This window comes from Pungitius pungitius, chromosome 15 (assembly GCF_949316345.1).
Source record: "Pungitius pungitius chromosome 15, fPunPun2.1, whole genome shotgun sequence".
In the NCBI taxonomy this organism is placed as follows: Eukaryota; Metazoa; Chordata; class Actinopteri; order Perciformes; family Gasterosteidae; genus Pungitius; species Pungitius pungitius.
Genome location: NC_084914.1, coordinates 6,288,786 through 6,303,978, shown reverse-complemented (window position 1 = coordinate 6,303,978; position 15,193 = coordinate 6,288,786). Strand labels below are relative to the sequence as shown.

At 47.1% G+C, this 15,193-nt stretch overlaps 2 protein-coding genes across 13 annotated transcripts in view; both read right to left on the bottom strand.

Annotated features, from left to right (window-relative positions):
- Window positions 1–201: 201 nt before the first annotated feature.
- LOC119209671 (zinc finger and BTB domain-containing protein 14-like) lies at window positions 202–2,709 on the bottom strand. Of its 3 annotated transcripts, none has more exons than XM_062557817.1 (3): window positions 2,517–2,709; window positions 2,013–2,359; window positions 202–1,826 (listed from the first exon to the last, which is right to left on the bottom strand). In XM_062557817.1, the coding sequence occupies exons 2-3, from the start codon at window positions 2,083–2,085 to the stop codon at window positions 631–633; spliced, it is 1,269 nt and encodes a 422-aa protein (XP_062413801.1). In that variant the 5' UTR covers window positions 2,086–2,359; window positions 2,517–2,709; the 3' UTR covers window positions 202–630. The 3 variants fall into 3 exon arrangements, with proteins under 3 accessions (XP_062413801.1, XP_037315039.1, XP_037315037.1); XM_037459142.2 differs by having other exon boundaries at window positions 2,284–2,359; window positions 2,517–2,703; XM_037459140.2 differs by lacking the exon at window positions 2,013–2,359 and having other exon boundaries at window positions 2,517–2,683.
- A 1,623-nt stretch (window positions 2,710–4,332) lies between these two features.
- Window positions 4,333–15,193, bottom strand: part of LOC119209669 (band 4.1-like protein 3) — a 39,734-nt gene continuing 28,873 nt past the window's right edge. For 3 of the 10 annotated variants that reach the window (XM_062557813.1, XM_062557814.1, XM_037459133.2), the window contains 13 exons: window positions 15,102–15,155; window positions 14,465–14,500; window positions 13,990–14,055; window positions 13,145–13,330; window positions 12,550–12,612; window positions 11,452–12,081; window positions 10,583–10,615; window positions 10,253–10,360; window positions 8,728–8,811; window positions 8,100–8,198; window positions 7,690–7,770; window positions 7,196–7,311; window positions 4,333–5,235 (listed from right to left, as the gene is read on the bottom strand). In XM_062557813.1, the coding sequence (XP_062413797.1) occupies window positions 7,201–7,311; window positions 7,690–7,770; window positions 8,100–8,198; window positions 8,728–8,811; window positions 10,253–10,360; window positions 10,583–10,615; window positions 11,452–12,081; window positions 12,550–12,612; window positions 13,145–13,330; window positions 13,990–14,055; window positions 14,465–14,500; window positions 15,102–15,155 (1,551 nt within the window). In that variant the 3' untranslated portion in view covers window positions 4,333–5,235; window positions 7,196–7,200. The remainder of the gene's footprint in view (window positions 5,236–7,195; window positions 7,312–7,689; window positions 7,771–8,099; window positions 8,199–8,727; window positions 8,812–10,252; window positions 10,361–10,582; window positions 10,616–11,451; window positions 12,082–12,549; window positions 12,613–13,144; window positions 13,331–13,989; window positions 14,056–14,464; window positions 14,501–15,101; window positions 15,156–15,193) is intronic. The other 7 variants (XM_037459132.2, XM_037459134.2, XM_037459136.2 and 4 more) reach the window with 5 other exon arrangements.

Sequence of the window (15,193 nt, the reverse complement as noted above, 5' to 3'; positions counted from 1 at the left end):
CCGTCACATGCCCAAGACTTTGGTATCATCTGCATCAAATGCAAAATGGTGACTCTTACTCTTACAGTGTAATATCAATCAATACAACTAAACACATCCATTAAAAACATCCACATGAATATACTCTATGCAACAAATGTTATGCAGAAAGAATCTCCCTGCCCCCCCCCCCCCCCCCCCCCCCCCCCCCCCCCCCCCAAACCCTCCCATTCGGTTTCTCTCTTTCATCTCCGTAAAAATCCAGTAAAGGTTAAACAAACATTTAAATGTTACATATCCCGTAAAAAGTAAAAGAGAATTAATGTTATGAGAACCCCCAATCTACATAGCAACAACGCTTTGTGAAAAATATACGTATAGTAGAGTGGACTAAACATTTACATGATTTTACAGGTGGAAAGAAAACATGGTTTTGACATAACTCTTCTGAATAATAACAATAATATTAATACAGCCCCCACAGTCTCATGAACATGCTATGGTCTCTCGTTACTCACTCCGATCATCGTCCGCGTGACGTCAGGCCGTCGGCCTGTCACAGGGTTTTGTGGTTGCGTCAGTATGTGTGTATACGTTTATTCTTTTTCTTTTCTAATGAATGCTGTTGGACGCATGCGGACCAGCAGCGGCTCAGCAGTCCCCCGAGTTATGCGAGTGTGGCCCGGTCTCCAGTTTCCAGTCTCTCTGGTCGGCGGCCTCTGCCTGGCCGTGCTGGGAGGCGGCGGGGGACAGGGACATCTGTCTGCGGGGGTTGCCGCTGTGCATGGTGTTCCAGTGGCGCTTCAGGTCCGACGCCTTGATGAAGGCCTTTTCGCAGGAGCCGCAGTTGAACGGCCGCTCGCCCCGGTGCTGCCGCTCGTGGTCCTTCAGGTGGGACTTGTGCTTGAAGGCCTTTTCGCATATCTGGCACCCGAAGGGCCGCTCGTTGCTGTGGACCCGCTCGTGCCGCTTCAGGTCGGGCCCCCGGATGAAGGCCTTGCCGCACACGATGCAGCGGTGGGGCTTGAAGCCGGAGTGGATCTTTAGGTGCTCCTTGAGGTGGGCGGCGGTGGTGAAGGCTTTGGGGCAGTGCTCGCAGGCGTAGGGGCGGTTGGCGGTGAGCAGGCGCTCCTTTTTGGCGTTGTGATCCAGGGTTTTGGCGCCGGTGCTCTGACAGGAGCCGTGGTCGCGGTGGCCGTACAGCAGGTACTCCAGCTTCATGTCGCTGGAGGACGAGGAGCCCCAGCCGTGGCTGTGGGGGTCTTTGCCCATGTTGGTGTTGTAGTTGTGCGGCTGAGACACGTGAGAGCCGCCGGGCCCCATACCCTCCATCCCCTGGTCATAGAAGCTGTTTTTCCGCACCTCCTCCATGGCCAGCTCCTTCAGGATGGCGTCCTGAGCTCGCAGCCCGTGGTCACCCGGAGCCTGGTTCTCCCGGGTCTTCATGTTGGTCAGCTCACGCTTCTGGGTGCACAGGTTGTCCAAGAAGTTGATGCCCAGGATCTGGCCGGAGGACATCATCATGTTGATGTCCTTCTTCCTCACGGCGAGCCTGGCTGTGTACATGTAGTTGAGCACCTCCTCGAAGATGTCCGAGCGAATGAAGTCCAGCTCCACGATGGAGTTGTCCTCCTCGCTCTGTTTCTTAAAGAGCTTTTTGAAGTAGTTGCTGCAGGCCGCCAAGACACAGCGGTGGGCCCTGAACTCGATGTTCTCCACCACCACCACCACGTCACAGTGCTCGCCTTCCATCCTCTGCTGGTTGAGCATCTTCAAAAAGGTGGCTTTGTGATCATAGTCGATATATCTCAGTAAATCAGACATGTTGCAGGTCAAATCGGAGCTACCTGCAGAGGAAACAAACGTAAACAGTCAAATGTTGTTGCGTTGCACGAGAAGTAGGGCATGCACGTAACCTGCACGAGCAGAGGGGTGGAGCTCCAATACTTGCATGCTTCTTACGATAATGCATAAAGGGTGCATTCAGGGGCAAAACATTCACACGGGATTATCGCAGTAACTTGCAAACTAACGTTTGTATCGCTTTCTTTTGACGGACGACCGATAGAACTGCAGAGAGTAAACAGAAGTAGGTGAATCAATCATGCAGAAATGCTTGTTTAAAAAAAAAAAAAAAAAAACCCACACACGATGGGCCTGGCAGCAGTAAAAGCCGCAGTAGCGCCTGTAAAATGATCTAAACGCAAACAGAAACAAACAGACGGACTCCGCTTAACTTAAGCCACGCGTTTCGGCCGCAGAGTTCGCGTGACAGTCGCGAAAGGCGTGCAGAAAAAGGAGAACCTGAGCAGGAATATTTCACATTTCACTGCGCCCAGCCATCTTGGTCCGCGAGCCTCCATTGGCATGTTCCTGGTGCCTTTAAAAAAAAAGAAAAAAAAAAGAAAAAAAAAAAAGCAGTTCACGAGCCGGCAGGAAAACACGCGGCTACGCGCGGGCCAACTAACGGCTGAGATTAAAAACCCGCCGCGTGCTTTCCCGCTTCGTTCGGGGACAAAAGTACGAAATGTTGATACCTGAAAGCCCGGAACGCGATCCTTGTGTTGTCACGCAAGGCGGTCGACGACGGTCCAGAGCTGTCGTTTTTTCCTCTTCCTCCTCTTGTTGTGACTATCGGGCTTCACAGGAAACGACGCGCTGCTCTGCCGCCCCCTACAGCACCGGAGAGGGTACTGCAGCGGAGATCGTCTCCGCACGAGAGGAGGGCTCGCGCTTCTGGCGGCGTTCGGCAAACATAAAATGAGCATATTTCTTAATCGAGAAATTGCAATTTTTACGAGGTGGGTCAAATCTGTACAAAACAAATGCTGTTTATTTAAAAAGAAAGCAAGGAAAGAAACACGTACACGGCCAAAGTACTTGGATCCCACTATGGTAGATCAAACAAGACTAAGTGCTCTTTGAGGTGCCATTACAAAACGGTAACGTAATAAAGTGCCCTCTATAGTGCCCTACAGTGGAGAAAACGTGTGACCTAATGAGTGTCCTTAAATGGCACTCATTTAAAGGCAAGTAAATGAAATATTTCTGGTTGCTACTATCTAATGTTTGTTGTTCTGCGCCAATGTAACATCAAAATCTCTGGGTGTGCATACTACATAAAACAGAAAATTGGTTCTATCTGATAGAGTGGTGCATTACGTGCAATACAATGGACATAATCATTTGGAGTTAATGGTACACACTGGCATGAAAGATTTGATATTATGAATACAGAACTATTTGCCATTTCCTATTACCCTTTGACCCGTTCATTTGGTTTGAACATTCATATTTTTATATTGTATGGCATTCTTTTACTTCATACTTAAACTGTTACTACAACCATTTCTCTTGGATTATGTATTTTTCCCTTTACTTCTTTGTATTTGAATTGTAGACAGACATTGTGTGTTGTTCCTTTCGAAATAAATCTCTTTTTTCAGCTACATACATTTAAGTGTGCGTGTACCTTTATTATACAGCTTCACTTTGTTTTAGCTGTTTGTCTATTTCTATCTTTTTTTGTACACACACGCACACATTATATATATTACACACTCATACTTGACCATTGCCCTGACTGAGAAGTATCCCAGTAATTGATTTTCGTTTTATTGCACTTCATTGCTTTTTGTTTGCAGTACGTTTTATTGCTTTCCATTAGTTAGATATTGTTCAGTCAATAAAACAAAGGCCGATTATTCGTGGAAAAAACATTTGACAAATAAAAAAAATAAAAAGACGTACTTGTCCTCCATCGATTCGTTGACCCCCATCGCATGTAGCAGCAGAATCAGAGTGAGAGCTCTCTTCTTTTGTTTCTCTTTGGCTCACGCGCACGTTCACAGCGGGCGGAGCTTCAGAAGCTTGCGTGCGTGCAACGTAATTACACTTGGCTCTAAAAATCCCGTCTTAATTACCCCGCGGGCGGTTCTTTCAGTGTTTCAAACATTTGGTTTGATTAATCACAGATCGACTACAATTTATGGATCCAACCACCTGCCATCTGTGTGTTTGTTTGTAATTGTTTAAGCTTGAAGATTTGAGTAACAGGATATTTTACTGCCCGGGAATATGAAATCTGCTATGGCTCCTTGAAATAGGCCTGTTCCTGAGCCCTTATTTGTACTTTCTTTTTCAATTCGACGAAAAAAAAAAAAAAAAAAAATAGAATTAGAAATTAATATATTTAAGAGTCAAATTATTTCTGGAAACCAACAAACAAGAGCCTAAAAACTCCTAACTTTGACAAAGTATTTATCAGCGTTAAAATACATGAACTCTCAATCAATGCGTCCAACGGTGAGCAAACATATTTGAGAAAAAAAAAAAAAAAAAGATTGAAACAAATGCATTTGCCACTTTTATTTCACCTTTTTGAGGAAAACATGGCTGGTACACGAACAATACTCGGTTATTCAGATAGAGTGGAACAGATGACGGAGGCATATAGTTGACATGTTCAGGGTGGGGGGGTGTAGGGGGGGTTGACAGAGCTCTCTTGGCTTTGCATCTAATCTGAGCAGAGCTCGGCGTCCTGAGCCCTGGACGAACCCTGCACTTGACCCTCCGCTCGGGAGAGAACATTCAGAGCCAGCGGAGGGGCATTCAAACGGGAAGAAAAGAAGAAAAGAAACGCTATTCCTTAAAAACACACCTTCTTGGTGGAATCAAATTGACGATCATTAAACACACGATAAAAACCCCTAAAATAGTCTTAAAAAAAAGAGAAATGCAATTCAAGTAGACATGACACAAAAAAAAAGAAGAAAATCAGGTGTGAGAGATGATTAGCGTTGATGTGCGGCAGCTGATCGGCGGGTCGGAGTGAGGTTAAACCAGCGGATGCTCCCCTAAACGTGTGCAGCGGGCTACGTGTTCTGGAGTGATGGCTTCATTTCATCAATAAAAACGTTGCTATGTATTCTCGGTAATCATAGAAATGCATTGAGAGTCGTAAGGCAGTGTGTCAGCAAACGGGGGGGGGGGGGGTTTGCTTGCTGCGCACGCAGAGATTCGGCGTGCGGGTCGATAACCACTTAAAAGTATAAAGTATAATTTTGCCATTTGTATGATAATGCAACATTGCGTCCTTCCCATGCAAGGTGTTTTTTTTTTTTTAATTTGCAGGTGAGGGTTGACTGGAGAGCAGGAGCCTTTCTAGTCGTCTGAGAGTCCCGGAGTAATATGTGGAGTTCTGGATGTTGGGTTGTGGGCGGTTGAAGAGAAAAACAGCCCTCGTGTTTTTCAATCCTGAAAGGACAGGGGAGGGAAGAAAAACAAAAAAAAACACAGCAGTTAGTACATAAATTACAACATGGGGCTTATTCAATCCCATTATTGAACCTTCAGCGCCGCAGAGCACCCAGTTAGACACAATATGAGCCCACTCAATGGATTGATTTAGTTTTAAACACCATAAATTAGATGCACTAGGCGACTGCAGTTGCACAGAAAAGCACACAACCACACAGATACACACAGGCTCCTTGGGTACATCCTGGCTGTAGCTCGCTTTCTAACCACATCAAACCGATTCCCCCGAACCCTTCTCGGGCTGGTGGCCTCCCTGAAACCCATCACTCTCTTATCTGTACCAATTGGATTTCATTGACATTCCTACAGTATGTTGTGCTTAAAAATCACATCCGGCTCTCTGCAAAGGGAGGAGGACATGTGAAGAAACGGCTTCTGAAGAGAGGCCCTCTTTCAGTAAAACCGTATCTTCCTTTTCTTTTAGAACAATTACACATGTAGTTAATGTGTTAAATTCAAAAGCAGACAGATATTATGATGAGTTTGGGTCATTCATTAAATATGAGTTATTAATAGGGGTTAGAATATACAGGACAACGAGGCAGAAACAATACTGAACATTATTATCTAATGGGCTAAATCTAACATGGCTGAAGACGTGTGGTGGATAAAGCGAGGTGTGTGTGTGTGTGTGTTTTTTAGACTGATGCTTTGAATTTCTGACCCATTTTCCTGTTTGGCCCAAACACGCTGTGTGTATTTAGAGTGGAAAGAGGCAAGCATCCAAAGAAACAACAGAAGAAACCTTTAGTAATTGGGCTACTCAGCAGCTTGGACACACCAATGTTAAAACACACACAAAAAGGACTGGTGGCAAGGCCGTAGAAACAAAGCCAAGCATTCCCATCTGGTGAGTCACGCGTGCTCACACATGCACGCTCCTCGTCCCGAACCCTGCGCCTTGGGATCGGTTCAGCCAAAAGCTTGTGAATAAGAATGAAAACGGACCGTTGCAGGTTTTCCAGATTAAAAACGGTGGAGAGCAGAAAAAACGACTGTTGTGACGACGGCGTGCTGCGGTGCAGAGAGAGGTTCCCCCTCAACATGCTGCCAGCGGACAACTCGCAACACAAATGGCTGCATTTGTGGAGGTCGCAATCGAGGAGAAGGTCAGGATTCAGATTATAAAAAGGTACATTAAAATGCGCTACGGTTTGTGTGTTTGAGCATTGTGTTTGCTAATGCAAAGATACACACACACACACAAGTGGTTGTTCACAAAGCGATTAGAAGTTATAGTAAATGCTTTGTCTGGTAAAGACTGAGTAGAAAGTAGACTAAAGCAGATCTGTTGACTCAGGATCAGATTTCAGTGCGGGTTCCCTCTCTGAAACTCACTGAGGACAAGCCGGTTTGGCCGGTATTTACTCGCTCATCGCTGCTGCGCTTTGTGAGGCTGCACATGTCGAAATCACGATGTATACGTGTTTGTACAACACAATGCTGCAACAACACCAATTGTCATCACAAAAATGGGGGGGGGGGGGGGGGGAGAGGTCTGTGTTGCATGTTCAGTACACACCGCGGCCCTCTCTCGTTAACGATAGGACTGTTTCTTTCCAGCAGAGGGGGGTGTTGCAGTCAAATTATTACAAGAGCTTGCATGAGCATCGAAGTGGTTTAAAGCCACTCGGCCATTACGAGTAGAGACCGTACTATCCGATGTGCGTGCATGTGTGCGTACAAACACCAGAGCATGATGCATTAGCTGCGAGCGCGACAGAAGCAGGGCCGTCTGTACCCGTGAGAAGAAGTGCCGACGGGGGGAAAGCAGCATGCCCGACAATGGAGATCAGCTTGAAAAAAAAACAAAAAAAATAACAGTCCGACCACATCAAAACCAGACTGACTAAAACGGGACAGGGACGGGACCAGGACTGGGACCTTGTTGTCTTACCTGGGTCAGTCCTCCCCCTCCTCTGGCGTGATCTCTGTCTCTTTATGTACCACTACTTTGGTCACTGACATGTCAGGATGCTGTTCTTTAGCCTCCTTTATGGCCTGAGCCAGAGCCTACATACGGAAGTGCAGTGCCAGAAGGGGTCACCAGGGGGAGACAGAAAACGGGGAAAGGCAGGGAGGGAGGGAGGGAGCAGGGATGTTTCATTGTGAGTCAAGATGAGCCAACAGGGAAGCCACTTTTAGTTACATTGGTCATACTTTCAGTACTTGTTAAAAGTTAATGTTCCGTGCAGAATATCACATGCTGAGCCCGTCTGCATCACGTGGCTGTACTATGCTCGCAGAGTACAAGACGACGTCCAGAGGGGTCACCAGCATTTTACTTGTTCGTGGCCATTGCTCAGATCCATTTATTGACTTAACAAGCAAGGTAAAATAACCAGGTAAGAGGAGAATTAATTAGAACCAGTATGAAAACTCGTGAGAGACCTGATCGTGGTCGATGTCTGTGTCCCCTGTAATGACAATCCTTTTCTCAATTCTTGTCTCTGATATTCCTCCTTTCACCGTCTGACCAACAGAGAGCAGAAAGACGACTTAAACTTCCAGGAACAAATAGCAACACACGGCATACACACATACATGCTGTCCTCTTGTTTCAGAGTAAACTTTTTGTAACAGTTAAAAACAAAATTCAGGCTAACTTTTTAAAAAATGATTCATTACTATTGGATGTTTGAAAGGTTTGAAAGAGACAAAACAGGACAGTTTAAGAGCGTTTATGAACTCGACGTGCTCTTAATACGCGTGTTGCGACTCCGCAGCAGAGAGCGGCTCGAGCAGACGCGCTCGAAGCTCCGCGTGTCATCAACCCAAACGGACAATAGATGAACCCTGACCTTTGTGATGTGTGTGGTTGTCGTGGTGCTGCTGGTTTCCGAGGTGATTGTCTGAGCACTCAGCAACACCCCAGGGTCCACGTCACCATTAGTCTCCACCTGCGACGGGCAAAACACGACATTTCATATTTGTACTCGGGATAAAACACCAGCTTTAATGGGTTCCTATCAAATATTAACAAAACAGAAATCTGTGTTGAAGCTGAAGTCTAATATCCTTCTTTTGGACTGTTAAAAGCTGCATTGTGTTCACTGGCCTGCGCTCCAACTATATAAATTTGTGCTTTTGAATTATTATCAATCTCTCTTTCCCACTGCTCTCACTACAGTTGCCATCACCAGAAAGCTCTAGAATACCACCCTGCATCTGAACCCAGAGGAGCATTTAGCCTGATGGAGGTAGCAGAGAGCCAAACAGAGCGTTAATATTTCCTTCCACTCATTAGGCAGGCGGACACACACACACACACACACACGCACAAGCACACGCAGCGAATTCTATTATAACTCTGAATCTGATCTGTGTACAAAAATTACAGCTTTGTTTTTTATGACTGAGTTCTTTCTTGCGTCATGTTTTTCAAAATGGTGCAGGAGGTAAAATGGAGGTAATTGTGCTCCTCCATACCTCTGCAGACTCGTAGGTGATCGTCTTCGTCTCTGTGTGGACCACGGGCACCTCTTTGGTTCCCACCTCGACGACATCGCGAGCCTGATGGACACAAATGAAAAACCACACAAGTAAATGCATGCAGGGGGAGAAGAGCAGGACCAAGACCATCTGTGCTCCAATTGAATTAACTGGCATCACTAAAAAGGCTCAGGACTCTGTTTTTAGAAAAGTTCCACCCGGTCGTACAGAAAATCAAATTAACACAAATAAATGCTAATAAACTAAGCCAAAGGAAGAGCACAAATCTCTAAACGAGCATGCCGTCATGCATTAGAGTCCCTGATCCGGTGAAGAGGTGAATGCTGGGTAATGCAAATCCCAAGGTTTCTATCAGGTGTGTGCGCCACATTGTACTTAAAAAAAACAAAAACAATCTGCTCCGCAACAAACTGTGAAATTAGACGCATGTTCATGCCTTGGGTCGAGTTTTGCCCTGATTATTAGTGGCAGATTGTGTTGGCAGGAGGGGGGCAGGGAGGCGGTGAGGTGGCAGGGCCGAGGTTGGGGGGGCCCCCACCCGTTCGAGCTGATGCAGGGTTACCTCCGACTGAGTCACAGCTGGAGGTGGAGGCTCCGCCAGAGTCACTTTGTGTGGGATGGCCTTCGATTCCTCGTCCTCTTTTTCTCCCTTTTCTTCAGGGTGCACTATTTCTTCCTCTTCCTCTTCCTCTGATACCACATCTCCTGGAACCTTTTCGGCGAGACAGTCTTGTGCAAGTTTGAAATTCAGCTCTTCCTCATCGTGCTCCTCCTCCGGTTCTTCCTCTTCTCCCTCTGCTGTCTCCACTTCATCTTCTGACCTGCCCATCTGTGCATGGTAGTATTTCTCTTTTTCAAAGGGCAAACGTCTCAAGATGTCTGGAGAGCTGTTTTGGCTCTCATCCTCTGCTCGTGAGCATTTGTCTGTCTCTTTGTCCGCCTCCTCAAAACCATTTTCTATCTCGGGGGGAAACGCGTGTTCCTCAAAATACTGCACATGATTGGAGAACTGGACTCTCCTACCATCTACCTCTGTGCGCTCTCTCTCCCCGGTGTCATTCGAACCTAATAATTCCTCCTCCAAAGCCCCCAAACAACTCTCGGGTGCCGCTTCCTCTTCATTGTGTTCCGCGTTTGTCAAAGGCAGCTTCTCCTCCTTTTCACCACATCTGATGGGTGCAGCAGCAACAGTGAATCCGCAACTATAATGTTCATGTTTTGACATAATCGCCTCTCCCTCCCCACCTCTCACTTCCTCATCTATTTTATCTTCAGCCGAGGTCAGCACTGCAGACAGACTCTCATCCAACTCTAAATGAGTCGCTGCCGGCTGCAGCTCCGCTGCGAGCTCCACAGATGCACACCGTTGAAGCGGCTCTGAAAACGGTGCAGTGCCTGGAAGACCAGATCTAGCAGAAACATCTTCTCGAAACGCGTGTACATTGTCTGGCCCTCCCTCTGCTGGTATACATGAGACTGTGGGCTCCGCTCTAGCGTGCACCTTTACGGCCTCTGTGGACGGGATATTCACCGTTGGCCCTGTCGACTCTGCCGGTGCAGCCTCCGTCTCCGTGGCAACCACCACCTTCTCCTCTGGTTCAGCGGATCCCTGTGAAGGACAACGGTGCCATTAGATGGAGTTTCTGCTTTTCTATTACTCCGTAACTAAGATCCGGGCGAGGCTGTTTCACACCACACCTGAGAGAGGAGAATTGTTGTGTTGGTTATACGTTCATTAAAGAATTGGCACGGATATTCAATGACATTTTAGGTTTCAGTCACACAAAAACCATTGCAGTGTTTTATTGTGAAATCTGGGAGAACTGGTCACCTTTTCGGAGGAGGGAACCCACCCCAGCGTGGACTGAGATGTGGACAGGATGGACAAACACAAGAACAGAGAGAAAGGAAAAGAGAGGAAAGTCAAAAGTCACAGTGAACAGCGGACAAAAAGAGTGAAGGCAGAGCGAGGGAGGAGGCGAGGGGAAAATGAAAGGACTGAAAAGGAAACGTTGTATGGAATACCATAACGCAGTAAATCCGTAAACCTTTAAATGAGTGTCAGTTCGCTGGATCCACCAGCAGCAAACTCCACCTAATCTGCTTTTGCAAAACAGTTACTTAAGAAAAGTGTGATCTCTTCTCAGGTAGGCCCATACAATTCTTCCCCCCCCCCCCCCCCCCCCCCTGAATGGTTCCAGAGGCAGACGGGGATTTTTTGGGAGGATGAAGTGGGGAAAGCCGCAGCTGTGGCACTAAGCCGGGGGTTAAGTCCTTGCTTTTAGGGAACTGATAACAGACCTGAAAGAAAGGAACGGAGCGGCAGAGCAAAACGGTAGAAAACAAACAGGAGCCTTTTCTTTCCTCATCAGCCGTGGGAGCCAGCTGCTGAGGCAAGTCGAGCGGGTTTTAGGGTCAACAAAGGAAAAAAAAAAAAAAAAAAGGGTTGCATTGGGAGCGAAGCAGTGGGCTTGATCGCAACAGAAACCGGCAGTTAGGAGAATGTGAGCTTTGAGCGCTGCGTGTTAAGGGACCATTAGCCATGCAGAGCGCTTGGTTACACTGCTGTTAGACCGGTTTGGCTGCTGCTGAGGAGGAGGCAATGGGGAAGGCTGAGGGTGGAGGTGGTGGTGCTGAGGGTGGAGATATGGAGGGAGGCAGCCAAAAACTGAGCGGCTCATTTTGGTGTTCATACAGTACCACTGCTAAGGATGTAGTTGAGGATTCAGAAAGTGTAATCTGAGAGGGGCCGGACTTGGGCTTCTCCGCTTGGATCTCCTCCGAGGCGACGACCTCTTCACTCCGCTGCGTGGCGTCGGAGGTTTTCGTCGACGCGCCGATGACCTCGGTCTTCGCCACCTCAGATATCCAGGATGCCATGGCCTTTTTAGGAGAGTCCGTCCCTTTAATCTGAGTCACGCCATTAGTTTCTATCTCCATCTTTGGACTCCATATCTCAACTACGGGGGCTTTGGCCTCCACGCCCGCTTGGTTTTCCTCGCCTTCGGCCTCTCCGGGGAGAGCCGGCTCCTCTTCCTCACCCGCGGCGCTCGTCTCTTTGCCCCCTGCGTCTGCTTTATCGTCGGCCTCCTTCAAGATTATGAGAGTCCCTTTCTTGTCAGTGATGGCCTGGTACACCTCCTGTCGGACAGCTCCCGGGCTGACTTTAATCTCTTCCCTCTCGGCCACCTCGTCCACCTCCCTGAGGGTCCCGTCCATGAAGACGTCGTCGTCCATAGTGGTTGACGGACTAATCCCGTGTAGCCCAGAGGAGGAGGCCAAATCGGTTGCCATGCTATCCCCCACATACTTCACCAGATATTCTGCCGCCTGGAGGAGACACTTGGCTTATTGAAAATGGATCGTTCAGGTTAAAAGAGACAAAAGGGCATCACAAAAGCCAAGAAGATGATAATAAGCTGAAGAAACTATCGATAAGGAGACGACAGAAGACTGAGCTCCATACGAAATTGGACAAGGGTGCCCTGTTGGGATCAGCGCCTTATATTCTTTACATCCCTATGTGCAAATACATTTTCTATATTTTTTAATAATAAACTTAGATTTGTCCTTTCTGGTTATCTGGTTGGTAGTTTTCAAGCTTCACTTATAATTGCATAGTGACACAAACAGGGCAGATAAAGGTAATAAAATGGAGAAACTGTACAGGAGACGTAGTACATGTTAAAACACTTAAACAAGTGTCCCGATTCGTCTGGAGCTACATGGATGCAAAAGGACAAAATCACAACACCACACTCACAAAACCCAGGGGAAAACAAAGCGAAGGCAGTTTACCTCGGTGGCTTTAGGTTCTACCTCCTCATTTGTTTCTTCCCTTGCGGGCGGTTCGTCTTTCGTCTAAAGAAAGAAAATAAAAAGGTCACAGAATGAGACAAACAAGATGGGACATGCTCCAACAGGCACGATCCAGATCCCAGAGCTGTCCCAGTGAGTCTGCTTCTCTTCATTTCAGTCAGCCACTGATGTCAGTGGTTAGTCCCCAGATTATGTAACACAGAAAAAGAAAAGAGGATAAAACTGCTCCCAACAAGTAATGTCCCAGAGCACAACCATCGTCTCACATTAATGACGCACCATCAACTACAGAGACAAATTCCTGTTTATTATCAGCTGCTGATGAGATCTATTGGAGACCCGAGGGGATAATGGCAAAGAATACGATAAAAATAATATGCTCTAGAGCCGTTTGCATAAAACGTACTGCAGACTTTTGGATGATTATTGTATTTACTGCACTTTGACTCATCACGCAAACACTCTTCAGATGGCTCTTGCAAAAAACCTCCTCCTCCTGATGTCATGGTTCACACACACACACGCACACACACACACACGGCGTCACTCAGTCGGCCCGAGGACTGCGGCTTACATCCTGCAGCTCCAGGGGCTCTATCATCGGCGCTTCGTCCCCTCTGGGCGAGCGCGCGGGGGACGAGGAGAGCCTCTTCTCCCATTCCGTCAGGCCCGGCGAGCTCTCGCCCGTCTCCAAGAAGGAGCGCTTCAGTTCGCTGATGTTGGTCTGGTGTTTGACCATCTCCTCCGGAGGCGAGGTGTCCTACGGGAGCCGTTCAACCACGACACAGGTGAGGTGAGGCGAGGCCGGGAGCGGCGCGGAGGGAACGACGGCCATGCTTTATGAACGCAATGGTAGCTTGCATATCCAACGAATTACCACCACACACACACACACACACAAAAAAAGCTTTGGGAAGCCTCAAATGCAGTTCAATCAGAGGTAAAACTCCCCTGCATTAAACGCTTCACTGTTTGTTGATCACTACCTGTGCTACAGCTCACACAAACAGCAACACAATGGAAAAAACATCCACTCACAAGGAAGCTGTCACTGAGAAGCAGCTTGTTCTTAAATGCCAAATAGGAGCATTTAGGACTAGTTCAATACAGGTAAATGATATTCATGCAGATTCACAGATTGAGTTGTAAAGGTTTAGTTCAGCACCAAAACTCCCAAATCTCATTTTAAGTTAAGACCTCCACAAAAAACGGACTTAATTCAGTTTCATACGTTACTTTATGTTCCCACACGAATGCGCTTGGATGCCCACAGCAAATCTTTTAGATTAATATGTAATAGTTTTAATTCACACTCCAGAAATGTCACACCCGCAGAGTTACTTGTACGTTAAGATGTATTTCCATCAAACAAAAAGCACCCGCATGCATACTTTAATCATGCGTTGTTTTCTTACCAACCTCTAGCATCAGATTACTATGCCTGACAAAAACATTTTCCCCTTTTACTCGTCTTATGAAACTATACTGTAGAGACAAAAGAGGGGACATGAGTTGTGGTTAAAGGTGCTATGATCAATTCTAACTCCTGAGACACTGGGAGCTTTGTCTCTGTAGATGTGAATGCCCAGACGGCATACAGTGAGTCTACTTACTGTACAAGCCAAAAACAACAACAACTTAAAATAATAAACATGACGGCAGTGTTACAAAACAACAGCACTTGGAAATGAGCTGGATGGATGCGTTTAGCAGCAGAACCAGAAGCAGCGGCGGTCTGCGAGGTGAGGTTTAGGCAGGAGGGAACGGTCAGTCTGCTGGGGCCTCTGGACATGTACACGGAAGCGACGGCACACAGTGACAAAGCGGCTCATTGCATCTGGCGGCGGCGGTGGTGTGATGCACTGAGCAGGGACATGTATCGGGCCCAGTGTACCTGAGTCCGCATCTCAGAGTCGTCGTCTGCGTCCGACTGAGAGCGAAGTTGGGAGAGCGTGAGACAAGGAGGAGGAGAGGGGGGGTCATTAAAAACAGGACGAAGCGCCCTGCGGCGAAATCGTGGTGAAGGGAGAGGGAAGAGTGAGCAGAAAGGGGCGGCAACATACGGCAAGATGGTGGTTGAATTACATGTTATTTTAAGCGGCTTAACGGATTAACTTATGGATGAACAATATTACGGTTGGATTTGAAAAGGTTTACTTTTAATACTAATAATCAAATCATTAAAAGTACGCTGATTTGAGTACGCGGTTTTCCTGGGACCTGCAGCTTTAACGCTTAGTCTACAAAGACAATTGAAGCCTAAATGGCTGCGAGGTTTAGCTCTAGAGAGCCAAAGAGAAATGGCCGTCATGCGCTTTGCTCTCTATTGTAAGCTAGTCAGTGCAAAATACCTAATGACATACATGGAAAGTGTGTTAGAAAAGCAATAGAAGAACTAAGTGGACTTAACAAGACAAAAAGCATGCATTGCATGCACAACTTCTTGTAGACAAATTCTATTCAGTGTTTCAATACTTTGTTTCCCGTTGTCATGCTTCCTTTAATGTGAAGTCTTTCCCTGATGTACAAACCTCTGTGGCGGTCATCTCTCCATCAAAGGCAAAATCAGTTTGTTCACTGTCGGTCTGCACTCGCAAGCAGACCGAAACCGATCCGAGTGGCA